This window comes from Fundulus heteroclitus, chromosome 15 (genome assembly GCF_011125445.2).
Source record: "Fundulus heteroclitus isolate FHET01 chromosome 15, MU-UCD_Fhet_4.1, whole genome shotgun sequence".
NCBI classification, from domain to species: Eukaryota; Metazoa; Chordata; class Actinopteri; order Cyprinodontiformes; family Fundulidae; genus Fundulus; species Fundulus heteroclitus.
The window spans coordinates 12,846,955-12,874,717 of NC_046375.1; the positions used below are offsets into that span (position 1 = coordinate 12,846,955).

Consider the following 27,763-nt stretch of genomic DNA (forward strand, 5'->3'; position numbering starts at 1 on the left):
TTTAAATTCATGTATTCAAACAACTATCAATTATTTCACCAAATTTGAAGAAAAGTGTCAGTCCACAGGAACTTTTTGTCACACTGAGTGACTTTATGATTAGAAAATGTGCGTTTTTGCTGTGGCTACGAGGAATAATAGAACAAAAATAGCCTCAACCTCATTAATCACATCGATTACTTCCCTTTGCCGCAGTGTCTGGTCTAGCAGTGTTAGCACGCTTGTGAATGAACATGTAAGGTAGCTGTGAAGAGTGCACGCAGGGGTCAGTGCGCAGCGGACAGTCTGGCATCTCAGACTGATTTACGCACAAAAACACGCCGCGGCTCTGCCTCTCGCAGTGAGCCGATGAATTCGTGGCCTCTGCCCCGCTGGATGTGGGATAGGTCGACGGCAGGTCGCAGCTTGACGCCTTGACACGGGATCGAATCCGAAGGTGTGTGCCTGTTTATTAACCATTTCTTGCGCTGGATGTCCTCGGTATTTCTGTAAAAAGGCAGGACCGGACATGAATCGGTATGGCTGTGATGAAAGAACGAGCTGTTTTTGAGCAACCCGTGCTGGAGATAGTGGAGGAGTGTTGATGTTTACACCCCTGTTATACGGAAAGCAGGAGTCAGTCGGGTTAAAGGGCGGTATTCCAGGAATCCCCTGCAGGGTTTTTATGATGTGTGTGCATAGGGGTTATAGGGGTTGCGGAGGTTATGATGGAGGGGGCTTGGGGACAAATCTTTACACAATGGTTTCTCTATTTTTAGAGCCCACCTTCTGTTTTTTTTTTTGTTTCAAATCCTGTACACGGTGTCACCTTTACTCCCTTTTAAAAGCAGAACTCCCCAAGTCGAGGACTGATAGCTTTCAGTCATTTCCTTGGTGTCCCCTTCATCGTCCTTCTTGTTCCTCCCCCCTCTTTCTTTTTCTTCTTGTATTTGTCAGGAATGTTGGCACAGCCGTCCAGCGTAGGAGGCAGCACACACATTCCTCCCAGCAGAAGTGCCGGGGATAAAGGGGGAAGGGGACGTCTGGTTTACAAAAACACACACACACACACACACACACTCTCTACTCGCACTGCCCGAAGCCAGCTGCAGACCTGTCAGGAGAGTTAGTTATAATGCACACAGTGTAAGATCATACATGCTCCCTGGGGGCTCGTCCTGTTACTCTGCTCACCGAGTTGAGACCAATTCCAGTGTTTTTTTTATTTTATTTATTCAATCTGTCTTTTATCCTGTGTGATTTGCAGATTTTCTTTGAGAATGTATGAGACTGGGGGGCAAAAAGCACACTAAAAGCTCTTTTTTTCCCTGCATAATATACAGTTTGAGGGCTGAAATGGATCAGATCAGGTAAAATGGATCACTTCTATACACCTGGTTAAGAGAAGGGGGGGTAGGCTTTAGCTGAATGTGTGATACAACCAAAAAGGAAGGAAAGTGAGGCCTGAGAGTGTAAAGATTTGAATGCAAGTTTTGGCTTTAGGTGGCTCGAGCATGATATGTGTTTCTGCTGGGACCTTTCAGGATTCATGGTCTATTTTATGGAATAATTACTGACAAAACACAAAAGAGTGATTTCTGAATGTCAACAGTAAACAAAAAAAAAGAAAGAAAAGAAACCTTTCTGCTAGAAAAGCAGAGTATTGAGTGTCATTGTGTAAATTTGCTGGGAGTGATTTGATGTCTGGCATTGATGTGGTCAGGTCTTTGAAGTTCGGGATTTGACTGATACGTAACCTGAAACTGGATCGCGCTCGCTTCCTCTCTCCATGCAGCTGCAAAAATTAACCACAGCACTGTTTAACTTTTCAAAAATATCCCCAGGAACTTGAATTGTGTGCTGCACACGTGTAATTTTACTTTGGCACAACATTATCCCTTCTAGTTAATCTCAAATACATTATTATGTGTCTTTCTTTCATTCTTTCTGTTAAACTAAAGTTGATTTCTGGAAGGATGTCCTAAAATCTTTAGGCTCTGGTAGTTCATGATTTTTTTTTATCTTAACTTTTGCATTTGTTACTATTTGCCTAAAAGTGATAAATATGTATGTTTAAAAAAACACCTAACCTGAGCTGAAACATTAGTGAATAACAGGAATTTCTACATAAAGTGGGTCATATACCATATTTTGCAGTATTTATGGTGCAATATCTAAAAGATATTAAAAAAGTAAACAACATCATTTTAATTTCTTTAAACATTAATTGCCAGTTTCACCTTGCATGCTGAGTGGGTGTTTATTTCTACGTTTTTCGAAACAGATTATTTACACCCACCTCCACAATCGGGGTAACCTCTGGTTAATATGTTTAAAAAAGAATTTTTCATTGCAGCAGTAGATCCTCATTTAAATTGGGAAAAATCCAACCTTTATTTTCAGGACATTTCTTTTCTTAGGGACCAGTATTAGTTTTAAGAAAATCACTGGTGCCATAGCTATCTAACCCCTAACAATTCCTGTAAAGTTTTCAATGATATTTCAACATTATGTCAATAAGGGCATCTGGTAACCTTTAATTAGTAATACATGACTTTCTGTTTCCATGGGGTATAAATATGACCAGACACGGACCAGTTTGTCTAAGACGCTCTTCAAAATGGGTAAGACAAGAGAACATGTCATTCATAAAAGGCAGATGTATCACAGAAAATGGCTGCAAGACAATAGCAACTTGCTTAAACTTGCTCATATCTACAGTCAGTAATAATAAAAACATTTTAAAACCCCAAGGGATGTAAAAAAACATCAGTGACATCCTAAGTCTCCATAGAAAAAATGTGCTTCAAAAACTTTGTAAGCGTTTTATCAGGAATGTCAAAAACTGTAGTGAGTGTTGGAAATCCCTACAATATGAAACTGGAATATGTATCCGACAAAAGGAGGTCTAAAGAGTTAAATTAAGTCATGTAAAAACCAGATTTTTACAGATTTTGCTGATCTTGTCAGGTAGGAGACAATCAGCAACTCAGAAATCTTATAACACATTTTTTAATCGCCATGAAGATAAATTATAACTAAAAAGGAGAAAAGGTAAGATCAACAAAACAATTACTTCCGATGCAAACATTTTGAGGGACTCTCCTGTTGTGGCTACTTGTACTTGATACACATTTATATACAGACTGAAGTAAGAAGGTAAATGGTTTGCCTGCTCGTATTGCTTTGTTCCCTAAAGGCTACAGCAGCTACAACAGCAATTTGTAGTTTTTCCACCAACAGGCAACAATGTCCCAGTGTTAAACTTTCATTGTGTGCTAGAAATGTCTTTTTCGAAAGAAAATAGTAAATTAACTATTGTGAGAATTCGCAATAGTTAAAAAAAAAATCCCCTCGGTTATATTTCGATGTTTGAGTTCGACATTAGCGCCTCCTACTGCTGCGGCATGTTTCAGAGTTCAGTTTAGGTTTTTTACTCGTCAGTAAATAGATATTCTTTAAATTTGAAACCAGTTTTACATATAATCCGGATTAAGGTGTTAAGAGCCTAAAATTAAGATTACAGCAACTTGTTAAGGAGCCTGTTCTTTAAAAGTGTTCAGAGAGAGAGAAGAACTATGGAATATAGTTTGGGTTTTAAACCTTTTTTGTTAAGCACTTTTGAAAGAAGTGGAAAACTATTTTCTGATCCCAGTGATGCTGTAGCTGAAAATTTGCTCAGTTCCGTTGTTTTCCGTTGTCTGGACCATTTATTTGCTCTAACAAACAATTGTCATTTTACTTTGGCTGCTAAGACTTGAGTAAAATCTATGTGAGGACTTTGTCGTGGTGTAAAATCAGTACAATAATAAACCGAGGTTAAATGATTAAAAGCTTTATTCTTCAGTACTCAAACACATATTACCACCACCCACGGTTTGCAATTAGATATGTTGAGGGCCTTTTCTCTGAAGATCTTTTTCAGGGGGGCGATTTGTAGACGGTGTGTGGTCCAAAACCTTCTGTTCCACGATATGAAGGGGAGGAAAAGTGTCTCGGAGAGAGAAAGTGAAGACCGTAAATGAGAGTTGTTGACCAGAGCTGGGCCAGCTGGCCTCAGCGGCCCCCAGGGCCACCATCGGCAGCAGCCTTGAAATCGAAGCTTTGTTCAGCTAGTTTTCACCAACACACACACACACACACACACACGGTTACTCACACACACACGCAGCTGTACTCTGTTGTGCCTCTTGCTGATTCAACGCATTTCAAAGTGAAATTCTCCTGCCTCCCACGCAAACCGTCTGGACCCATCACAGGGCTGAGGGGGTCCTCAGGGTGATAACCCTGCAGAAGGGGGTGGGATTGAAGTAGGAGGAGGGGGGGGGGGGGGCTCAGCCATATGTACACACACACACTAATATTCAGTCATGCATGCACACATGCTCACAGGATTGTTGTCCAAGCCACTTGGACATCTGGCCGCATGTCTTTTACTAGTGGGGCTTGGACATGCGTGGGCGTATGAAAGGCTCTTTGTGCCTGTCACGCTGCCTGGACGTCCAGCAGAATATTCTCCTTCGATGAAGTCACTAGAGACGCCCAGTAAGGGAAGCTCTAACTCACGTACAAGTATGCATGCTCACGAGTTGTTACAGCATCGTGAAGTTTTTCCTGACGTAAAGCACGGGCCAGGTGTGAGATACCTCGCCCATGGAGAGGACTTTGCAGGAACAAGTATGTGGAGCGGTGTCTTTGCATAGGGCTAACATAGACAAACAATAATTAAAGTTTACTTGCCTCCTCAACTGTCAGACAGGAACCGAATGTTTCAAGACTCTCCTTTAGCCCGTCTGCTCCTAGACTGAATCAAATTTCAACGCGCATCCTCTGCTATTAGATGTCGAGTGGCTCGTTGGTCCTTTGTTTGAAATCAGGTGGGATATTGGTTAAAATATTCTGCCACAACATGACACCATTTAAGAATCTAATGCTCTGTCACTTATTTCCAATTATGCGCAGGAGGGGACTGTCCAACACACACACGGTTACACACACACATAAGCAGGCGTACTCTGTTGCGTCTCTTTCTGATTGAACGCATTTCAAAGTGAAATTCTCATTTTTTGTGTCCAGTGAGCCATCTCTGTGTCGATTTGGTCTTATGTTGTAGATTATTATCCCACCAACAGACTTTTCATCAATATGTCCTTGCCTTTTAAAGTGTTTTGGCCCACAGCATTATAGCTCCTCAACTATGCCTAACAGGTACTTTTCCACATAATCATTCTCTGCTTTACAACAGACCGACCTGCCACAGATATATCTTTCTAATGGCAGGACATAGACAGCTTTTCCTGGGAGTTTAGGAGGATTTTTTTCCCCCCTTTATCATCCACCATACTATAAAAAGAGTTCAAGATTAACTCGGGTCCCTGTCCAGCCTTGTTCGTCACAATACCAGTTGTGTAAACTTTTTAATTATTCATGCAGATATCATCACCTTTAGGGGAGTTGCTGTTTTCTTGTAGCTATTTCCTAACAAGTGAAGATGACCACATGTCAGGCTTGCTTGAATGGCATGTTCTCCTGTCTTTCCCATTGTGAAAGGGGCCTAAGGGAAATGGGCCTTCGCAGAGATGTTTGCTACTAATTCTTCCCAAATCCAAGTCAAGTTTCCAAGACTTTGAGTCGCAGGTCAAGTGTTAGGTCTCAAAGAGACAAGCTGGAGTCAAATTTTTCATCCCAAATCTAAGTCAAGTCTCAAGACTGACTGAAATAAAAGTTTTCTCAAATCAGTGCCACCCGTGACACTGTCTCACTGTAGATTAGGAATCCAGTCCAATGCCGTTTGTTCTTAAGCTTCATTTGAAACATGAACATCCATCCATCCGTCCGTCCGTCCGTCCAAAAAATATCTGAAAAAAAAAATTGTTTCAATAAATCAGAATGACAGCTCTGATCTAACCTTTATGATGGCTGAATTTGGGTTAAGGATTTTTATTTGATTATGCTTTTTTTTTTTACTGTCATGGAACTCAATGGTGGTGCTGGCTGCCTTTGTCACTCAAATGTTCTGCATAGGATATAAACAAACATAATTGAGATAATAGTCGCTTTATCTTGTGTTAGAAAGTGAATAGGATTTAGTTTTCTTTGCACTCTTCCATGCGGAGCCAGTTTTTTTTTTTTTATTTAAACAGCATCTTAACCTTTACAGTTTTTTCAACGGTTTACCATCTGCTTCATCTGGCCTCTCCCATGTGTAAACACCATCATGTTGTTTCCATCTAACCTCAGAAAAGAACCAACTGCCGCCAACTTTTAACATCTTACCGGACCCCATACTGAGACTGCGCGGAAAACATGGACTTTGTTTTTAAAAAAACAAAGTCCGCAATTGTCTGAGAGGTTTTGTATTCCGAAAGGCTCCTCCCCCTTCCTGACACGCCTCCATTTGCTCAAGCCTCCTCTGTGGTTGGGGTTGACTTAATTAGAGGGTTGCCACGGGAACAGAATGGCATCTTAGCCAAACGATGGTAATGACAGGGTGAGGGGAGGAGGGCGGGGTCAGATTATAGGTCTGTGAGTATGCCTACAGAAGCTTGAAAATGAAAAAGAAACACAAAGAAACAGTGGAGAGAATGTGACAGGATATGAACTATGAGCGATGTGAGGTGGGAAACGAAAAGTACCGAAGTTTTACAAATCAAAAAAAACAAAAAAAAATCTTGGAGTTGGTGTATTTTTGTTCATGTGTAGGAGGGAGGGAGTGACTAAACATGAAACCGTGTGGTTTCTAAATAGATTCCTGGTTGCTGTCTGTGTATTAACTTGTGTGTGAACATGTGTCAGAAAAGGTGTCTCACAGGCCACATTGGGAACGCTCAGCCTGTGTTTACCATGGCAGCAGAATGGAAAACATTGTGTGAGTTTTTATGCCTCTGAGCCTGGTCATCCCAGCAGCCCTCCCGGTCCTCCTGTGTGGCCACTCTCATTCTTCAAAACAACAAACATCCAGCAGCATGAAGGCTAAAGATGGACAAAAAGAAGCTTTGTAAACTTTAAGCTTTGTGTATTCAACCCTTTTGGGGCTTTTTTTTGTGTGAATTTCACCACATTCTCTGATAGCATAGAGTGGCTTTAACATTCCACGCTCTGTCATTGTATCGGTTTACACTTGACAAAATCACCGCTGCCCAAAACCACAGTGAAACAGACCCAGCTCGCCTCACATTTGCTGTGCAACTTATAACTTACCTCTTGTGTTTTACTTGAGATTTGACTGAGTTTAACATTCTCTCTGTTCCATGAATGATTACAGACCTACAAAATCATTTAGTTTAGCTTCCACTTGGCGTTCCACGCAAGTCAGCAGTGAGTCAGTGGTATTTCAAACAGAGGTGATTCACTCATTCCTCACTTCTGCAGCAGGCCTCTCTGGCTTTGTTCAAAAGAAGCCAGAACAGTTTTGACGCACATTTTCTGTCGCACAGACCAGAAACAGGAGAGTACGTCTTTTATGTGCTGTCAGCATGTTTGCAACTCTTCCACCAGTAAAGCACAAGCTTTCTTTACATAAGCGCGTGAAGTTTAGATACATCATAGTTTCCAACGTTAGACTTTTCTAAGTTGGTGTCAAGAGACTGTGTGGCCTGGTGAAAAATCTAACTTGAACCCCCAACCAAACTCTGGAGGGGTTCTGAAAGTTAATAAGTTCCCATCTCCTCAGATTTATTTTAGAGCCACATCACCCACAGCTTTCCTTTTAAGGCTATTACCAATTCCAGGGTTGTTGTTCATTAACTCCATAGCACTTCTGGTTTAAATAGGCTTTGGCAAACTAAACATTTAGTAACAAGGCTTGATGGATTGGAAGTAATTTAACCATATATATATCTTTTTAGTTGGTACTTAGTTTTAGGTAATCAAAATTTGCCAGTGGATGCTGGGGAAGAGAAATATTTGTGTATAGCTACCAGGGGCAGAATTGGATTAATTATCTTGAAATTGAATGTAGAAAACAGTAATTAGTAAGGAGCATGACGATGCATCCAGCTCATGTGATGAGACATTGTATAATATCGAGTTCACGAGAGGAGACAACTTAGACCTTAGCAATACGTTTGATAAAAAGCAATACAATTGATGGTTTTGTGCTTGCTAAATGGAATAAAAGTTTCATAAATCTCAAACTGTGGTTTTAGAAAACCTTGCTCGGTGAGGACTTACCCACAACTATTAAAAAGTAATTGTGAAAAATAGCTATTTAGTTTAGCACCGACTGCAAGCTATAAACAGTTAGCACATGCTAACTTTAGCGTTGTTAGTGGTTAGCCAGTCACTGTCACGTATGCTCAGGGTGCTTCAAAATCGTCTAAACGTTGTCTTGCTCTGTTACTTTGTCACTATTTGGTCATCTTCCATAACAACTGCCCAAATATATTTTAAAGGTTGCGGGGGCTTTTCAGGGCTTTTGTATCTGATGGTTCGGCTAGCTGACAAGACGTTTTTATTAGCTAACTGTCAACACAATTTGGCAACTCAAGAACCTCTTCATTTCCTCCTTTCAAAACAAGAGTCTCACATTCAGATATTCAATTTAAAATACTTTGCACAAACATACTTTTTAAATTCCAAATGGAGAATAAGTATTACCTTTTAATAATAGATTTCACCAAACACAATTAGATGCTAACAGCAGCTTGTTAGCCTTACACAAGAGAGACTAAAATTTGATGAGAAATATTGGATATTTGAATGTAATTTCTTGCACACTTTGCTGCAGGCCAGGCACAGATGGCAATGTCCAAAGACTCATAAAAGGCCTTATATTTCGGTTCCAGAAATCAAACTTTCCTGTAAACGTATAAATTGGTCCCTCAATAACATTTATACCTTAAAGTTTTTTTTTTTAAAGATGGCTGTCGTTTTTGCTCATATTCAGTTCAGTACCTGGACATAATTGTTGGTTTTGAATTCACTTAAAGTGTGCTGGTCATATGGTGCCTTTGTTGTTTTGCTTGTATCAAACCCAACCTTTTAGGGTATGAAAATGAGACATTTTTGACAATTGATGATTTTAAGAAATGCTCACTCTTAGTTTACAGTGAGGTAAGAGGTGATGACCAGCCAGAGCCTTTTTTTTGTTTGTTTTAGTTGTTCTGGTTGGATTGTGTAATAAAGTGGAATCAGAGACCAAATCACTAGAGAAATGATTTATAACATAAAATCTTAATAAAATTATATGACACATATGTATTGTCTTAAGGTGGGAGTTTAAAACGTTTGTAAAGAGTACAACTGAAGGATCGTGGATCTCTCAGGGTCTGTTCCTCAGGACATGACCCTTGGCATCTGTTAAGTGGCTCTAGATAGATTATTATGCCCTTTATTGTCTTCCTCTACTCGTCCATTTTCCTATTGTTATGTAGCCAAAAGCATTTGGATGGTGAGAGGTATTCTGCCCATCATCTATCGTGGGTTAACCCCACCGTCTCGCCTATGTTTCGACCAGCCACTCGTTATCTCTTCTTGCTGGATAATTTCCTCTTCCTTTACCCCCCATCCATTTTCTCTAGGTATCAGTATTATCTTCAGGTGAAGAAGGAGGTGCTGGATGGACGGCTGCAGTGCACTGTTGAGCAGGGGATCAGACTAGCTGGACTAGCAGTACAAGGTAAACCACACTCATAGACAATGAAAAAAATAAATCATGTGAATAAATTCCTAGAGAGAGACAGATAGTGCAAACTCATTGTTGCTCGGGTCATCTTGACTCCCCTACCTTATATGGCTGCATACCACAAGGAGAATGCAGTCCACTTGAGTTCCTATGGTATCAGTCCTAACACACACACACACAAATATGCCCTCTTGGTGCTCTCTGGTTTTTTTCCTGGGTGCAGTCGGTGTCCCAGGGGGAATGTAAACAGACTGTTAGCTTATCAGCAGCTCCAAGGTGAGCATCTCACCATCAGGAAGACTCTTATCTTTAAGGAGACAAGATCCTCCACTTGGACTCCTTTTGTCCAACAGACAGCACTTAGTGCTCAGTACAGGCCCTATCTAAAGAATTAGCACGTCATGGAGATGTTTGTTGCCTGGGGCATTGATAATATGTTGGATAATATTTTTTTTGCAATCTGATATAATAATTACAAATACAATATGATGTAACTTAATCATAAAGAGTTATTAGAAATATATAATTATTGATTATTTCTATATTTTGCACCTAATGTTTGCCCTAACTGCTTTTTAAAAACAAACACAAAAAAACATGCTTTTATGGAGATAGAAACTACATTCATCCAGTTCTGTAGCCATTCCAAAACAAATACAAATACAGGAGTAAAGTTTATCAGGAATGCAAAAATATTTCTGCATGGCAACAATTCCCTCTTGTTATTTGGAAAGGCTCCCATTCCTCTGACATGTTAGCCTGTTGAGTTTTTTTTTTCTTGAAAATGTATTCAGCCTGTAGAAAATATCTAGCTAATATCTTTTTTTTAATGCAGAGCAACTTATTTGTGTATTAGTGGGAAAGTTTATTTTCATGTTTTTCTGAAGCTGTGTTTTGCCTTTATTTTCTGTAACATTTCAAAGGAAACCCCTGGCTTTTATAGCTGTGTTTCAGAATTTGACAAAATTGATCATCCTTAATGATAATAACCCATATCAGTACCCTTCCACCACCCTGCAGGTACCTGACTGAAAGTAGCCATAAGCTGTAGCATCACTGTAGTAAAATGAGGCTGTTTATGACTCAATTTGATGTTGAATTTGAGAACATGTTCAAAATTGGCATAAAATATGACAGTGAAGTTATAATACTCTATTCTATTCTATACAGGATGTGGAAAAGTAGGCTTTCCCCAACTATTGTTAATTTGAAATTGCGTACAAAGTGATCTTTTATAACGAACTTATATTTGTTATGTGGGTCATTTTGGTCTGAGTTATTCTCAATGCTTATCTCTGATTTTTAGCTGACTTTGGAGACTTCACCCACTTCCCATCTCAGGACTTTCTCAGAGAGTACGTGCTCTTCCCAGTGGTGAGTCATCCAACTTCCTCAAACTTAGTTTTGTTTTCTTTCTGATCTTCAGCATTGATTATTTGTAGTTGATTCTTTAATTCCCTGATATTTGTGTAAATGTATTATTGTCTTATTTGCTGATATGCTTTCTTTCTTTCTTTCTTTCTTTCTTTTTTTTAAGAACTGGCCCAATGGGGATGAAGTCCAGGAGGAGTGGACCAAGAAAGTTGCTGAAGAGCACAAGAGTCACTGGTATTCATTGCAACATTATAAACTAGAGGAAACAGTTCTGGTCAGAGGTTTATATGCAGTCCTCTATATGGAAATTAATTTAAAGCTTTTAAATGAAATCCTCTTTTTTTCCATGATATACTGATATATCTTCACAAGATCTTATAAAGACAAATATTGGTTGTTCAAGTTTGACTTTATTGTGGAGTTTCACTTACAAGCGTGGGTCAAATTTTACATACATGCCCACTAATATTGAGAAAAATGTCCCTTAGCACATTTCCATAACTATATTCTTTTTTGGCACCATTTATTAAAAGTGTTTTCTAAATTCCTTGCTGGATAACTGACCTCTTTTCTCAACTGAATTGGTAGAAATAATTTAATTGGTTGATTTCCTGATACAGACCTGGCTTTAGTGTATTATCTATAAGTTTTGAAGTACATGAAGGAGAACTCGCTGCATATTCTTTACCTTCACGACAAATACACAGCTACCTGTTTGAAACCTGGACACACATGCTCTGGGGTTCCTTATGGGTGTCTGCCTCAGCGCGCTGTGGGGCAGGTCTTTGGCTCCTCGCAACCAGTATAGAGCATTTTTCTTATGGATAAACCTTACATATACAGGTGCACTCTCGCAAACACCTACAGGTGCTTGGATTCAGGTGCTTATAGATTCACTTCTATACAGAAACCCCCTATCATTAGCTTTAGCTGTCAATTTATACAGCTCGCATTAAATAACATTGTGTAATTTTTCGTGTTGTTATCAAGGCGTTGGTTGTTTGTACCGGAAATTCTTCATCAGTTGGTCTTGCTGTTCTTTTTATATCTCTCTTTGCACGTGTAGAAGCAGACTCCGAGGATATTATCTTGTTCTCTCCTTTCCCTCTCCTCTATTTGTTCACCTTTTCTCCCTTTTAACATGTCTCATCTTTTTCTCTTCCTTTTTTTCTCTTCTACCTTCCCGTTTTTGTGTCCATTGAACATGAAATAGTGCCAGCATAAAATCTAATTAAGCTATTTGCATATAAAAATCAAGCGGAGCACTATAGTGAAAGCAGTAAGGCTCCACTTTTGAAAGTAAAATCTCTTGAGCTCCGTTTGGCATTAAGACGGCAATTCTTAATGCTATGCTGCCAGACAAAAAAAAAAAACACATTTGGGTGTTCCAACTGGACAAAAATCATAAACAACCATCATAACTGGTTTCGAATAAAAAAAATAGCATGCAAACATTAAGCTTGGATTGATTTTGACCTAGCCGCTATTGAAAATTTGACTCTGCTTAAAGGTGGGGTATGTACCAGAAAATCAATCAGTTTAAATTAGCTTTCCCATTTCTGATTAGCAGGATTATCTCATATCCAGCCAGATTTATACCACAAGGTTGCAGATGGCTACAGAAACATCCCCTAGAAATGGCTATTTATATATATGAGCCTGTATGCATTGTTTTTCCCTTGTGTGAATTATAGAAAATCAACAGCAAATTTATTGTAGAATTCTTGTTTTTTAAATGCATTTAAGTAGTTTGATGCCTGACGGCCATAAAGGATTCAAAATGAATGATATTCATGTCGATGATTAGTGTATGTAAACGTCTGACCCTGACCTAAATGGATTAAAAAGCACACAGACAACAGACATGGTTATGTCTTATGTTATGTTTCTACTATAAAGTAGAAGGCCACCAGCTGAAGCAGAACTTTTGTACATCAAGGAAGTCGAAAAACTGGACGGTTTTGGCCAGGAGAGTTTTCCTGCAAAGGTGGCTGTATTAAAACAACATTTATAAAAAAAAAAAAATCTTCATTACAAAAATTTGGCTGTATTCTTATTATATTTAATCTTTTTCTACAGGACAACTACACAAATGACATTTTCATTGGCATGTCTTTTGTTGGGGTGTTCGTCAAACACAGGAACGGCAGATCCATCATGCTCCACAAGTTAGTGTCCTCCATTTTTTCCCCCTTAAATATTTTGTTCCGATTCGTAAACCCATGCTTGCAGAACAAGTCATACAGTTTGCAGAAATGAATGAAATACAAGTGATAAAACGTAACGTTTCTAACGGTTTTTTCCTTTTGGATGCGTTTCTTCACGTGCAACAGGTGGAAGGACATCGGCACCATAGCACACAACAAGTCAGCCATCACAGTGGAGATAACAAGCCGAGACGACACCATCAATTTTCACATGGTGAGTGTTGTGTCTTCAGGTGCTCTTGGTATTCATACACAAACACTTCCTAGGAGGCGGAAGGTTACATCTGCGGATACAGATAGGGGCTTGAGTTATAATAAATGGAACTGCTGTGTTGGTTAATGTTCTTTAAGTGTTTCCAACCCCCCCCCCCCCCCCCCCCACACACACACCCTTTGCTTGTGTGTGTGCATCTGCAGGAGGATATGGAAATGGCCAAGTACATTGCTCGTCTTTTCACGGCCAGACACAAATTCTACAAGCAAAACAAAATCTGCACAGAGTAAGTCTCAAGGCCGACCAAAGTAGAACTGAGTGCAGAAACCTTTTGAAGGTTATGTAATGTCTAAACATACGGTGCCGGTCACACTTCCTGCTGCCCCACGTCTTTAAAAGCCTTAAAATAAATGAACCTCTTATTTCAGTGACTTAATCTCACACTGAAAATCCATCCTTTACTTTCAATTCAATTTCAATTCAATTCAATTCAATTCAGTTTTATTTATATAGCGCCAAATCATGAAACATGTCATCTCAAGGCACTTTACAAAGTCAAGTACTTTGGCTAAAGTTATCCAGTTGGGGAAAAATTCAATGTGAAGAAACAATTGTTTTGAACAAGCAGCACAAAATATTGGTACTCCTAATAATCCACAAATAAATATAACTGAATCTATTTACCATTTACACATTACGTTTTTGCATCAATCAGTGTGTCTAGGAGGCTCCAAACAGCAATAAATCTCTACTTGTTTCTTCGGGGTATGACATGTGACGTAACACATAGGCCCATATTTCTGACCATTAGTGTGGATGAGGATCCATACTTATCACCGCTAAATGGTGAGCTAGTAGGAACAAAACAGTCTTCAAAGCATGCTGTTAAAGAACTGTGGCAAAATTAGGGGCTCCCAAGTCGCCATGTCAATCATTAGATGCTGTTTACAAGCCAGGTGGCTGCTGTGGAGGAGTGATGCCCGAAAACAATATTCTCTGTCCTGCCGCCAGAAATGTAAAAATGCAGAGTTTGCTAAACTCTAAAGAGACTGGTACTGGTGTGCTTTAATCAGAAGATTACGCTTTCATCAAAAAAGAAATATGCTGCATGATACAAGGGGTAACTGTATGGGAAAGGCACTAATGCCTTACTCTTAACTACGGTGCAAGAAAATTGTGGAAAATTTCCTTTTTTTTTCTACAATTTTCATAGTGAGGTTATGCTTCTGCACTAAAGCTTGACTTTCTGTCAAGGCTTTGTAAACTTTCTTAGCGGCGATGGCAATAAAAGTAGTCAGGACTTTATAGTGCATGAAATATATTGATTATCCAGAGCTCTCTACAGATAGCTTTTTTTTTTAACCTTTTATCCTGATTTTTACTGTAGCACTTTGACAGAGACTTACAAGCCTTGCAATCTAAAGTGCTTTCGATAATATAAATTGTATTATATTAGAGTTCATGGTGCTGTTTCTATGTTGAAGCATCATTAACGTTGTTGCCTTTCCGTTTAGGCCCACCCACTCTCCCGCGCCAATCAGAAGGAGACCCACATGGAACCCTCGCCTGTCTCTGGTCTGCAACCAGTAATTTTTCATTTATTGCTCATTTATAACTTTTTATAAGTGAGAGGATAGAATAAAAGAGTTGACTTAGGGAGGGAATGCACAGTCAGCCTCTCCCATCCTCGGTTTGAATGTGCGTTGGCGTTAAAAGTTATTAAGGGAGTCGCACCCAGTGAGACAAAGAGGGCAGTCGTTTCTGCTTCCTCTTCCCACCAGACCAGACAATGCCTTGGCTAAAAGTGTCACAGAAGAAGATGATGTTACATTGGTTCACACCAAACTCCATATCCAGGATTGCTGCTTTATATGATTATCATTTTCACGCTGTCACTTATTTGTATTTCGTTGTATTTCCCTGCTCAGCCGCGGCCCCAGTCCTGCAACTTCCAGTTCGTGCACGAGCATTATCAGGACATGCAGAGCTCCCAAGGTAATTGTAAAAAAAACACAGACCCGCGTGGAAATATTTAGAGCAGCTCTCACTTCCTCTCGTTTTACCACCTCAACCACAGCACGCATTAAGATTTCTTGCCTCTCAGACAATAACTTAAAAGGTTTGGAGTGTTGCTAATTGTGTCTTTCCCATCAGGCGTGTGACTCACGGCTCCTTTTTGTGTTTTAACAGCCTCCCAGCAATTTAGAAGCCCGACTTTTTTTGTTGGCGGGACGGTGGTGGGGGGGGGTGGGGGGGGCAGAGCAGTGACCTCATGCATGCTACGCTCTTTCATTGACTCGTTCACACACTCACACTGCCTTCTAATCCAAACTGCTTTACTCACGTTGGGCTGACAATAAAAAGCGGAGTGGAAAAACATTCGGGCTGTGCTGCTGCATGTGGGTGTGGGATCGTTGTGCAGCGTGATCTAAAGCATCCCTCTCTGTCCGTGTGGACCAAAATGGTGTGTCTGCTTTGCTTTTAAATAACATTATACTGTCACTTTTCTTTTTATTAATAGGAACTTAACAGGAAATTTAGCTCCTGCTTGTTTCATTTGAGTTATATACACTTGAAGCCAGATGTTTACATGCATCACATAGACACTGAATCAGACTCAAATCTTCTTCTTGGGGGGTTGAAATTTTTTTTTTTTAAATGTTTAACTTCAGAACTTAACCTACATAATTCCCCTGTGTTTGGTGGAGCTGCCTTAAAACTGTACGAGTTGAGTCACACATATTGGGCAACTTTCCACCAGCTTCCCACTGTAGTCTAGACTTTTGCTGGTGAAGATTCTCAGTCATCCAGGTCATGGTCATTCCAAAAAAAGTAAAAAAAAAACAAAGCAACTGGACTTGTTTTTCGTAGTTGAAGACGTTTCGCTTCCTCTCCAGGAAGCTTTCGCAATTCAAAAAGTCTGGAGTAATGATGAGTAACAACCTTTATACTTGTTTGGTAGTAGTATAAAGGTTGTTACTCCACATATTACAAAACAAGTCAAGTTGCTTTTTTTTTTTTTTTTTTTTTACTTTTTTTTGCAATAGTGGACTTTTGGACCATTCCTCCTTAAAGTGACTCGCCCTACAGTATGGTGCGATCCCTGCGCTTCAGAGTCGAGGTGGCACTCTCAGGTTTGAAATTCTCCAACTCTAATGTGAGTTATGGCCCAATCATCTCCAAACACGGACATATTAATGTCATCGGGCTGCAGAACATCTCCAAAAAAGCTATTTATGGCTTTCATGTTGCTTTTGGGGTCATGCCTTCTTCCTTGCTGAGTGGTCTTCCAGCCCATGTTAGTGCAGAACTTGTTGCATGGTGGATAGCGACAGAGGCTTCAGCCGGCACCTTGACAAGCTTTTGTTTCTAGGGTGGATTTGTACATTTCACATTAAAACCCCCTTCATACTGTATCTGTGACACAGAAGCCGTCTCCTATCTGGACAGCGTGACGGCTGAACATTCCCGTGCCATTAAGAATGGCATATAATTGTTTGAACAGATGAATTCGGCGCCTTCAGGCATATGAATTGTATCCACGATTGAACCAGACCGGTGGAGGTCTACCATTAGTTTCCTGATATTTTGGCTGATGGCAGAGAATAATTCAGTGAGGTCGGCTTTAAGACACATCCACAGGTGTTTCTTCATTTAACTCAAATGTTGCGAATTAAACCAGTAGCTCAAAAAGCCATAAATCATTCATTTGGGCTTTTACAAATCATTTAAGATCACATTGACCTTTTTTTTTTGCGTGTAAACCGCTGAATTAGTTGAAAGCAGTAAAGGAAACCTCTAAAACATTTGTCAACCTAAAGCTGGAAAATTATGACCTGATCTAATGTTTGTTACTTTTATACAGCGTATCTGGAAATATCTGCTTTCTTTCATTGGAGGTATCTGTTGCTGCTTGTCAGTATTTTTATGTTTTATAGGATTTAACATATACTATATATACTAAATACTATATATATATATATATATATATATATATATATATATATATATATATATATATATATATATATATATATATATATATATATATATATATAATACTATACTATTGTACTAAGTACTGAACCATACAAACACAGACTGTGTTAATATTCTACTCTATAAAAATGTTGCACAGCAAATTAGTACGGTCATGAATAGATATAAAATGCTTTTTTTGTTATCCTAATATTAAGCTCAGGATACATATTATATCTTTGTTGTCTTTAATTTTTTTTCTCCTGTAGATGAAGATTTGATACTTTAGGTTTTTTGTCCTCTGCTGTTGAAACAAAAGCATTTTCTATACGAGATTACTCGACATGAGCAGGAGAGCTTTTCACATCTTCAGCCATGTCGCCAGATTTGTTTTGGATGCATTAAAATGCAGTTCTAACATGGGTAAAGATGTTAGAACTGATCCGTACAAAATGTTTTTTAGCCCTTGAGCTTGTTTACATTTTGTCATGTTACAACCACAAACTTCAAGTGATCTTATTGCTTTCTGTTTATGGTCACTCTCCCTCTGGAAGGCAAACCTCCACTCTAGTCTCAGGTCTTTGGCAGCCTCTCAGGCTTTCCCTGTTTTTCTTTTTCTGCATCCATCTTCCCAACGGCTCTGACCAGCTTCCCTTTATCGGGTAAAGAAAAACATCCCTGCCCCATGATACTGCAACCACCAAGTTTCGCAGTGGGGGTTGTGTGTTCAGGGAATAAGTGCTGGTTTTCCACAACGCATGTTCCCTTTTTTTTTTAGATTTGAAGTTTGTGTACAATTTTGTTCCACTTCAAATTACTCTCTGTTCTGTATAATTCATAAATCTCATTTGATTGCACTGATGTTTGGGTGGTTTTGTAAGGCATTTATTTTGTCTTATTACCCAAAGGGACATTCTTTATCTCTAAATGAGCATCACAGCATGTCTTTAAATATATTGAAAATCCATGTGCTCAGTAGCCGACAATTGTCTTTTGTGTCCTGCAGACAGCATCTTCCATGAAGACCCTTACTACAAGTCAGAGACCAGTCTTGACCTCACTTTCAGAAATGGGACCGTGCCCAATGGAAGCATGTACAGCAGCCCCAGTTTGAGCTCCCTCAACCGGTCGCAGACCTTCATCCCCGCGTCGCCCATGTCGTCCAACCTCAGCATCCCGGGCAGCGAGCTCATGCGTCCCGACTACATCCCTAGCCACCGCCATAGCGCCATCATCGCTCCGTCGTACAGGCCCACACCTGATTATGACGCGGTCATGCGGCAGAAGTGGAGGATAGTCCCCGCTCACCATGACCACCACAGCCAGTCGCTGCGCAGCTTGAACATTAGCAATGCCTGCGCTTATCGCAAGCCAGAGGCTCTGGTGTATAGCCAGCCGGAAATGAGAGAGAGGGGACCCTACCATGGGTTGGGCCCCAGCCCTGGACCTTACACCCCGCAGGTAGAGCTAAGTTCTGGATTTCTAACATTTTTTTCTTCACATTCTGGTTAAAACAAACCTCACCTTTTTGGTTTTTTCCTCTTTAACTGTCGTTATTACAGATTAGTTACAGTAAGCCAGTGTCCCACGGGCACCATTCGGGAGGCCCGGCCAGCAGCCAGGGTCCGTGTCATTCTCCCTGCGTTAACGGCGTCGCAGACAGCAATGGGGATGTGGGAAGCTCCATCTCTCATACTGTTAGCACGCCAGAGCTCGCAAACACCAAACAACAGGGGGCCAGCATGGGAAGTTACGCAACTACTGCGAATATGTTAAGAAACCACATGTCGCGCCCTCCACCACCTTATCCTTCCAGCTCTTTCCGCCCGGCCACCAGCACGCCGGACCTAGCCAGCCACCGGCACCGCTGCATCGGGGGCAGCAGCCCGGAGCTGGTCACCCGCATGGTGCAACTGTCAGTGAAGACCTTCCAGCCGGACAGCTCGGCTGTGGTGCATCAGTCCCTGCAGGAGGTCAGTGAACCTTTGACCGCAGGCGCCAAGCACCGGTCCGCCCTGGACAAGAGGCACAGCATGGAGTTCAGCAGCAGCATGCGGGGAGGTGGCGTTGAAGGCTTGTCAATGAAGGGCGTGAACTCTGCCCTTCATCGAAGGAATACTCTCAGGGAGCACGTGATGCCATCCCCGCCTCAGTCCCAACCTCAGCCGCAACCGCAGCCCCCGCCCCAGCAGCCAAAGGAGCTTCCCGTGCAGAAACCTGTCCAAAACGCAGCGGAGGCTACAGTGGCGCCCCCTGCTGCAGTGGCCTACAAGCATCAAAAGACTCTCTCTAATGCCACCATGCTCATACACAGCAGTGAGAGTGAAGAGGAGGAGGAGGAAGAGGAGAGGCCTGAGCTGGACGTTCAGATCCCGGGCCTCAACGAGAACATTAGCATCAGTGCTCAGCTCCAGGCGGCTCTGGCTAAACTGCCTAACAAACCCCCTCCGGAGTACCCGGGCCCTCCTCGGACTGCCGCCGGCGCTCAGATCCGTGCTCCCAGTCACAGCGCCGCTCACCACCTCAACCACAATCAGGCACCATACAGCAACCCAGGACCCATGGACCTGACTCAGGCACAGGGTGTCGGCGGCCATGTGGCCGGGGGCGGTGCCGGCGGCGGCGGGACGCTGACCAGAGGGGATCAGAGCGGGGTGAACGGAGCGGTACTAGGTCCATCCATTTCAGAACCAGACCTGACCAGTGTGAAGGAGAGGGTGAGGAAGGAGCCGGTTAAAGAGAGGCCAGTGTCTGAGATGTTCTCTTTGGAAGACAGCATAGTGGAGAGGGAGATTGCTCAAAGGGTAAGAACTTTTTTTCCATTTTGTTGTGCTACAGTCACAAACTTTAATGAATATCATCTGGGTTTTATATGAGAGACATGGAAGGAAACTTATTCACGGCTTTCAATTTTTTTTCCAGAAGAAATACTAGTAGAATAAGCTTTTTGCCTTTGTATTCAGCCTGCTTATGTCAATTACAGCCGCCAGTCTTTAGGAGCATATCTCTACCAGCTTTGGAAATACAGAAAATAAATCTTTGCCCTTACGGCAGAAGAGGTCAAGCTTATTCAGATTGGATGGCGAGCTTCTGAGAACAGCTATTTCATGTCTAAATATCTGACTGGGTCATTCGAACACATGAATATGCTTTGATCTAACCCATTCCATTGTAGCCTTGGCTGTATGTGTAGGATTATTGTCCTGCTGGAAGCCGGACCTTCGCTCCGGTTTTAAGACGTTGCAGTTTCTAACAGGGTTTCTTCAGATATGTAGCTGCATCCGTCTTCCTATAAACTTTGAACAGTTTCCCAGTTCCTGCTCCAACCAGAGCTGTGGATCTCTGCAGCTCCTCCAGAGTAACCATGAGGCTCCTAGCAGTTTTTCTGATTGATGCTCCCCTTCCCCAGCCTGGTAGCTTAGGTGGAGGGACCCTTTACATGGGTGCTGCCAGGAATTTTGGGCCCTATGACAAACAATCAAAATAATCCCAAAAGCTCATATAAATATGTAAAATTTTCTTTTTCAATCAATCAATCAATCAATCAATCAATCAATCAATCAATCAATCAATCAAATTTTATTGTCAGTTACAATTTGCATTGCAATCGAAAAATCAGTTCCAGTACAACCGTCCATCACATACACTTAAACAAACAAACATTTGGGGGAACCTTTGGAACCTTTCGCCCATATACGGCGCCCCTAACCATGTATTTTATATTTTATTGTCTCATCCTCCTTACATTTTGAGTGATGGATTAAGCAGTACTTGTAAGATGTTCAAAGCTTTAGGGATTCCTGTGTAACATAACTCTGCTATAAATTGATAGCAATAAGGTAATTTATGAAGGCTGTTGGTTGCACTTAATCATATTTATGGGTAAAGGGCCATGAATGCAAAGGTTTGCCCCCCAAAAAGGTTTCTGCTTAACATTTTTGCACTTATTTGTGTTAGGCTATTGCTAAACATCCTAGTAAAAAAAACAAAAGTTTATGGCTGTAAAAAATTTACATCGAAAGGGATGGATGCTTCGAAGGTTGTGTCGATGTCAATTTTAGACTTGGTAGCTAATTACTCAAGAAAAAAACTGTTTCAAAGATTCCTACTTAAAAGGTAGGAATAAGCACGTTATAAGCTTTTTAAAAAGCCTCAAAATCGTCTGATCATGATAAAATAAGGTTATGTACACCAAGCCACCATCCTGATAATCTTTTGATACCCCCCCCCCCCCCCCACACACCAATTCATACTATATTCCCAGTGACATTCCAGTCTTTTCCCTCTTGGAATAATGTATTTTTTTGCGTTTTTTTCCACTGGATCTTGGACCTTTCTTCATTGTTTTGCCTGGAGATGCTAATAGCCGTTAGCCACTCCCTTGTTTTTACCCCTGCTGCGCATGCGCAGTGCGTACTTCTGTTAAAATTGTAAATAAACACGAAAGGCTTTATTCACTAACAACCTGAGCGAAAACAAAGCATAAAACACCAAAATAACAACTAATACGCCAGCAGGACGTGAAAATATTTGATAAAAAACTTTATAGGCAACCAGAGTGAGCTACTGACATATAAATTGAAAAATAAAGAGTCAAATAACGTGGCCATGCACGTTTAATAAGTTCAGATCAACTAGCTGGGATCCGTTAGTCTAAAATTGTCCTTCGATGTCCTGAATCCTCAGTTAAGATGCAAATCATCTGTAATTCTTTGCCTTTGAACCATATCAGTCTGAACCGAACAGTATAGTTTGTAAATATCTGTTATTCAGACTGAGATACATCCTTTCTGGGATATATGAACCCGCACTGGCACAGTTTTTAATGTTATTGTCTGCTATTTACTTGCTGGTTTTACACTGGTGTTGAACAGCAGTAAGCTTGGTTTCAGCTTGTAACAAGGCAGCAATGGCCTTTGAATCCCCACAGGCAGCCAAATGCCCACGCTAATCCCACAGATTATTCCTCCAGTCGGGCGTTCTTGTGCGGTCGACGCAGCACCTGAGTCCTGGTATGGATTTAATCGGCTGCTAGTGACAAACCTCCCTCTGTTCGACTGACCTGGATGCAGGTTTTGGTTAGAAGTTTTCTCCCTGAAATGGTTTACTCCTGTCCAAAACTGCTCGCCCGTATTTCCACCTGCTGATCTGCCTAATAAGCACAATCTATCACCCCCTCCCCATCCTCAAACCCCTCAAGCTGTTGTTTTGACTGTCCACAGAGTATGAAGGAGGCGGGGCTTTCTTAGGGGTTTAATAGCATCGCAGATTAGGCGAGGTAATCCTTGGTGGAAGGAGGGACTGTGCAACGTTGTTCAGAGTTGGGCTGCAAGAAAAAGAGTCAGGTTGACAAAAGTGGACAAAAGGAAGCTGCAGAGGTAGGTAGGTAAAAAAGGAGAAGAGACAATTAAAAGCGTGTAGGTAAATGAAGGATAAATTTGGGCAAAAGAAAGGTGTAGCCAGATTTAAACCTCAAACGGTCGTGAAATTTTCCACGGCCCCTTGTGTTCGTGTTCCACGCGCAGTCCACCTGCATTCGCTTCCAGTAACCATGACACCAGGATTTTCCTCTCTGTTGAAGACGCTGGAAAGACAGAAGATGTCCGTGGACTCCATGAGGAGGCCGCTGATGATGGCGGCGCTCAACGGCCTTTACGTGTCGAGGATGCCCGTCGCCAAGAGTCAAGCCGAAGAGGGCGCCAAGTCGACGTCGGACGAAAGGGTAAAATCTAAAACCTCTGCTTTCCTTAAACGGTTTCGACACCTGAACCGCTGTGCGTCTTAAAGGAGTAGAACAATGTCCTCCATGCTGGTTGCTTGTTTGTTTTACTGATTGGCAGACAATGTGAGAAAATTATAGTCTTGTTTTATTGCTGTTTCACAGGAGAACTTACTGTGCTTTTTAACACAGCTGATAAAACACAACATGTTTTATCTTCTTTCTGAATCTCAGTCACACAAAGTAGGTTTGGAATAAAACAGTCTGCCTATTATACGGCACTTCAAGCTACACTTCAAGCGCTTTATCCTAAATTTTTAGCCACATTTGTGTGAAATCTAAATCTGAAATGTCCCTTCTTGGTTGGCCTATTTGCTGCGTTTTTGCCTTTGCCGGGCTGTGAAACCCAGTTTTTGTCCCAGGCCGTTGCCAGGCTAACGGGGGCAATCCCCAAAGTGGGCTGTGGAACGCATGGCACGGTGCAGCTTATCGTCTCTGGGCCGGCTGCTATGCAAAGAATGTGACCCGGGAGAGAGTGCGGGCGAGGAAAAAAGAAAGAAAAGATATTCCTCTCTCCCAGACATGACCGGCCTAATAAACACATACTACCTTAATACTGAATCATCAAGACTTCTGCGTTACTTTCAGTTGTGATAATGAGGTTTGAACGTTTCAGGTTCCCAGATATAGATGGTATGTGAAATACTCTTCCATCTCATCTTCAGTGTGAAACCTTGGAGCTGAAGCTGGAGGAGGACCGGGTCTTCACAGAGTACGAGCAGGTGCCCAAGAAGAGGAGCGACTGCCTCCTCACCACAGCGACTTTGCCCGAAAACGCGGAGCGCAATCGTTTCCGCGACGTCGTCCCGTATGAGGAGAATCGGGTCGAGCTGGTACCCAACAAAGAGAACAACACGGGCTACATTAATGCCTCGCATATCAAGGTGCGTCATCTATAGGAGTAAGAGGATAGCAATCTATTTTGTGCACAAAGTTTAGAAAAAAAAAAGTTTTCCACACTTAATGAATTCATAATAAAGTTTACTATTTTATTCTTTTTTTTTTACATTCCTAAAGTAGAAAAAACAGCTTAAGCAGATACAAATATACTTAGATATTTATTGAGAATAAAGGTAACAGTAATATATATATGCTCATTCAAGTTCGAGGTCACATAATTCAAGGTCCTTCCGCACATTTTAAAAAATTATGGTTTTGACATGAGCTATCTTCCTTTAGATTCAAGTCTAACACAAACTTCCTGACCTTTTTAACCCAATTTAAAGATTTTTAATTTTTTATTTTAATTTAAGCAATTTCTTCAAAATGTATGTATGAATGAATGAAAGGAATTTATTTCAGACAAATTTAACAAATAAATAAATCAATTTCAGAAATTAAATAATAATAATAAAAAATAAAATACTTCAAACAAACAACCAAGTACCACCTAAAAAGTAATTGGTAAACATTAAATAAAATTTTCTGTCCCGATTCAATTAAATCATTTGAACATAAATAGAAATGAGATAAACAAAATTTGCCTCTAAATAAACTTGTCAGTATATTTATCGTGATATCTGTCATCAATTATTGATTAATATAAGTTGTGTGAAAAGGGGTACAAAGAACTAAAACTTATTTTCATACCCCTTCTCCCTCTAATTGCACTTAAAGTAACTTAAAGTACCTCCCTAATAACTTAAAGTACCTTCCTGATAAGAATTATTATTATTATTATTATTACTATTATTATTATTATTTGTTTAATTGATAGCCTTACTCATCTTATTTTAATCATTTTATTTCTAATCGTAGTTAATTTTCTTGCTTTATTTTATTTTGGTTTGTTATCTTTTTTTTTTTTTACCAGTAATTAAGCGTATTTACTATTTGTTATGTTTATCATCTTTATTTAACTGTATTTTAAGTTATTTTATTATTTGCTTAGTAATTATTATATTTTTTTTATTGCTTATAGTAATTATCTTACTTCCATGCTACCGTAAGTAACACTGTGCATTGACTGAAATCGGAGCTTTCCAGAGTTATTGACTGTTACTTTGTTTCTGCCGGAAACAAATGTATGTTTTGTGAACAAGACATTCTGGATTTTGGTTATTTCAGTTGTCATTGTAAGTAAATTTATATAAAAACAATTACACAACTGCAATTTTTGCTAGTAATAAAGAAAGGCGCATCTAACAGTTGTAAAACCCCAAATTCAAGTTCATCCGTCTAACTTTTAGAACAAAAGGTCATGTGACCTAGATTAAAACAGAGAATAAACTTAATAAACTGTTCTGGTAATCTGTAATGGGTTGGGTATTGGTTTGGAGGACAGCATGGAAAGCAGCCAATGAAACATATTTCAGGACTTTAAGCTCTCCAAGTTCTTGGTTTTACTAAAGAATGTTGTCTAAACTTCAAGCATCTTAAGCAACGTGTATTATGCCAAGTTAAAAACAATGTGTAGACAGCGAATTGTAGAAGATACAGTATATATTTTATTGACTATTCAGTGAGTCTGAGTGAAGCACCTCTGTAACCTTCTCATGTTGGCTTTAAAGGATTTGTTTACTCTGGCTATAATCAGCAGATTGCTTGAAGAATCAGCTGAGAGGTGCTCATTAAAAAAAAGATTGTAAGATAAAGACCTTTGGTTTAATTGAGATCTCCCTTTACTGCCCTCTAGAGGTGGCTGAGATAACTGTCAGTATTTTTCACACGATATGGCGACTTTTAAGTGTGAAATTTACTCTAATCTAGACTTAGTCCGACACAAAGAAGTGTTTTTGTTTAAAGACGGTGAAATGTATTAGCTGTTCCAATGACCGCTCACTGGTTGTGTCTGCCGGCGTTCTCAGGTCATGATCAGAGGGGAGGAGTGGCACTACATAGCCACCCAGGGCCCGCTGGCCAACACCTCTGGAGACTTCTGGCAGATGATTTGGGAACAAGGCGTCAACGTCATCGCCATGGTCACTGCAGAGGAGGTAAAAGCACATAAAGATATATATCTTTATATATCTACGCCCCTTGAGGGTTTTTATGTTTTTGCCACATAACAAACGCAACCTTCAATATATTCTAATGGCGTTGTATGTGATCGTGCATAACTGCGAAGTGGAAGGAAATGGAAATAAACTTTTTTTTTAAACGAATTAAGATCTAAAAAGTGTGGCGTACTGAGCCCAAAAAAGACAATACTTTTTAGAACTGTGTTGCAATTAAAACTGCAAATCTTTATAGGTATGTTTCCCCACCTTTGGACATCCAGAAATGACATTTTTCTGCCAATATCCTGTTTCAAAAATTGCTCAAGGTGATAGTCAGTCATATTGGATGGATTTAAGTCTGGACTTTGACTATTCTAACAGATAATGTTTAATCTAAAGTATTGATCTGCTGGCTATATGTTCAGAGTTGTGAATAAGGTGGACTTCCAGTCAAATCCTTTGCAGCCTTTCAACAGGTTTTCTTCATCTTCCCATCAATTCAGACCAGCATTCCTGTCCTTGCCTAAGAAAAGCACCACCACATTATAATACTGCCACCACCATGTTTCAGAGTTAAGATGGTAAACATATTGCATTTTTATGTAGGCAAAAATAGTTCAATTATGGTATCACTTTACTTCATCCACGTTTGCTACGTCCCTTACATCAGAGGTCCCCAACCGTAGGGATCAGGCCCTTACATATTTTAGATTTTCCCCTCCTGCTTCCTGCCAGGCTTACATACATGGGTGATTAACAGGCCTTTGCATCAATGGGACTCATGCTAAGGAGGTAATGCAGTCATTTAAATCAGCTTAGCTGGAGAGGTGGCACATCTAAAGCACACAGAACAGAGGGCCCTACCTGGCCTGTTAACAAATATCAGCACTTTTTCTAGATCTCCTTCAACAATAGCTTAATTCATGCTACTTTTCTCTAAATTACAGATTTTTGAAGTGCTCAACTAGTAGTTTTCCTGTTGTCGGCTTCCCACCCGAGCTGTTTGTTATCGCAGCTCCTCCAGAAGGGCCTGAAAACCAATGCACACCACACTTTTCAGATTTTTGTTGAACCAGTGGTTACCTCGGTTTTGCCTCGTTCCCTTCTTCTCTTGTCCTCTCTCCTCAACCATATCAATCTTCTACCCAGGAGGGCGGCAGGTCCAAGAGTCACCGCTACTGGCCCAAACTGGGCTCCAAACACAACTCGGCCACTTACGGCAAGTTTAAGGTGACCACCAAGTTTCGCACAGAGTACAACTGCTACGCCACGACGGGACTGAAGGTCAAACACCTGCTGTCGGGCCAAGAGAGGACGGTTTGGCACCTGCAGTACACTGACTGGCCTGAGCAGGGCTGTCCTGAATATGTGCCTGGATTTCTCTGTGAGTGTCTCACAATCAGTGCTTTCATTAACCAACGTCTAAAGGATCCACCCACCAGAAAAAAAAAAAAAAATCGTCTTTCTTCTTTCTTTTTTTTTCAGCCTACTTAGAGCAGATTCAGTCGGTGAGGAGGCACACCAACTCCATGCTGGATACCTCAAAGAGCCTCAATCCGCCGGTGGTGGTGCATTGCAGTGCTGGCGTGGGTCGTACCGGTGTGGTGATCCTCGCCGAGCTCATGATCAGCTGCCTGGAGCACAATGAGGTTTGTAGATGATGGCGGT

General features: G+C 40.7%; 1 protein-coding gene across 1 annotated transcript in view; it reads left to right on the top strand.

Annotated features, from left to right (window-relative positions):
- The window catches only part of LOC105929458 (protein tyrosine phosphatase non-receptor type 14), a 53,018-nt gene that overhangs the window by 23,512 nt on the left and 1,743 nt on the right, over nucleotides 1-27,763 (top strand). Inside the window, exons 4-19 of the mRNA XM_036147427.1 lie at nucleotides 9,501-9,598; nucleotides 10,911-10,978; nucleotides 11,142-11,212; nucleotides 12,878-12,965; nucleotides 13,058-13,146; nucleotides 13,312-13,399; nucleotides 13,603-13,685; nucleotides 14,914-14,974; nucleotides 15,328-15,394; nucleotides 18,384-18,838; nucleotides 18,940-20,181; nucleotides 22,959-23,099; nucleotides 23,822-24,040; nucleotides 25,964-26,092; nucleotides 27,245-27,479; nucleotides 27,581-27,744. Of these exons, the coding sequence (XP_036003320.1) occupies nucleotides 9,501-9,598; nucleotides 10,911-10,978; nucleotides 11,142-11,212; nucleotides 12,878-12,965; nucleotides 13,058-13,146; nucleotides 13,312-13,399; nucleotides 13,603-13,685; nucleotides 14,914-14,974; nucleotides 15,328-15,394; nucleotides 18,384-18,838; nucleotides 18,940-20,181; nucleotides 22,959-23,099; nucleotides 23,822-24,040; nucleotides 25,964-26,092; nucleotides 27,245-27,479; nucleotides 27,581-27,744 (3,298 nt within the window). The remainder of the gene's footprint in view (nucleotides 1-9,500; nucleotides 9,599-10,910; nucleotides 10,979-11,141; nucleotides 11,213-12,877; nucleotides 12,966-13,057; nucleotides 13,147-13,311; nucleotides 13,400-13,602; nucleotides 13,686-14,913; nucleotides 14,975-15,327; nucleotides 15,395-18,383; nucleotides 18,839-18,939; nucleotides 20,182-22,958; nucleotides 23,100-23,821; nucleotides 24,041-25,963; nucleotides 26,093-27,244; nucleotides 27,480-27,580; nucleotides 27,745-27,763) is intronic.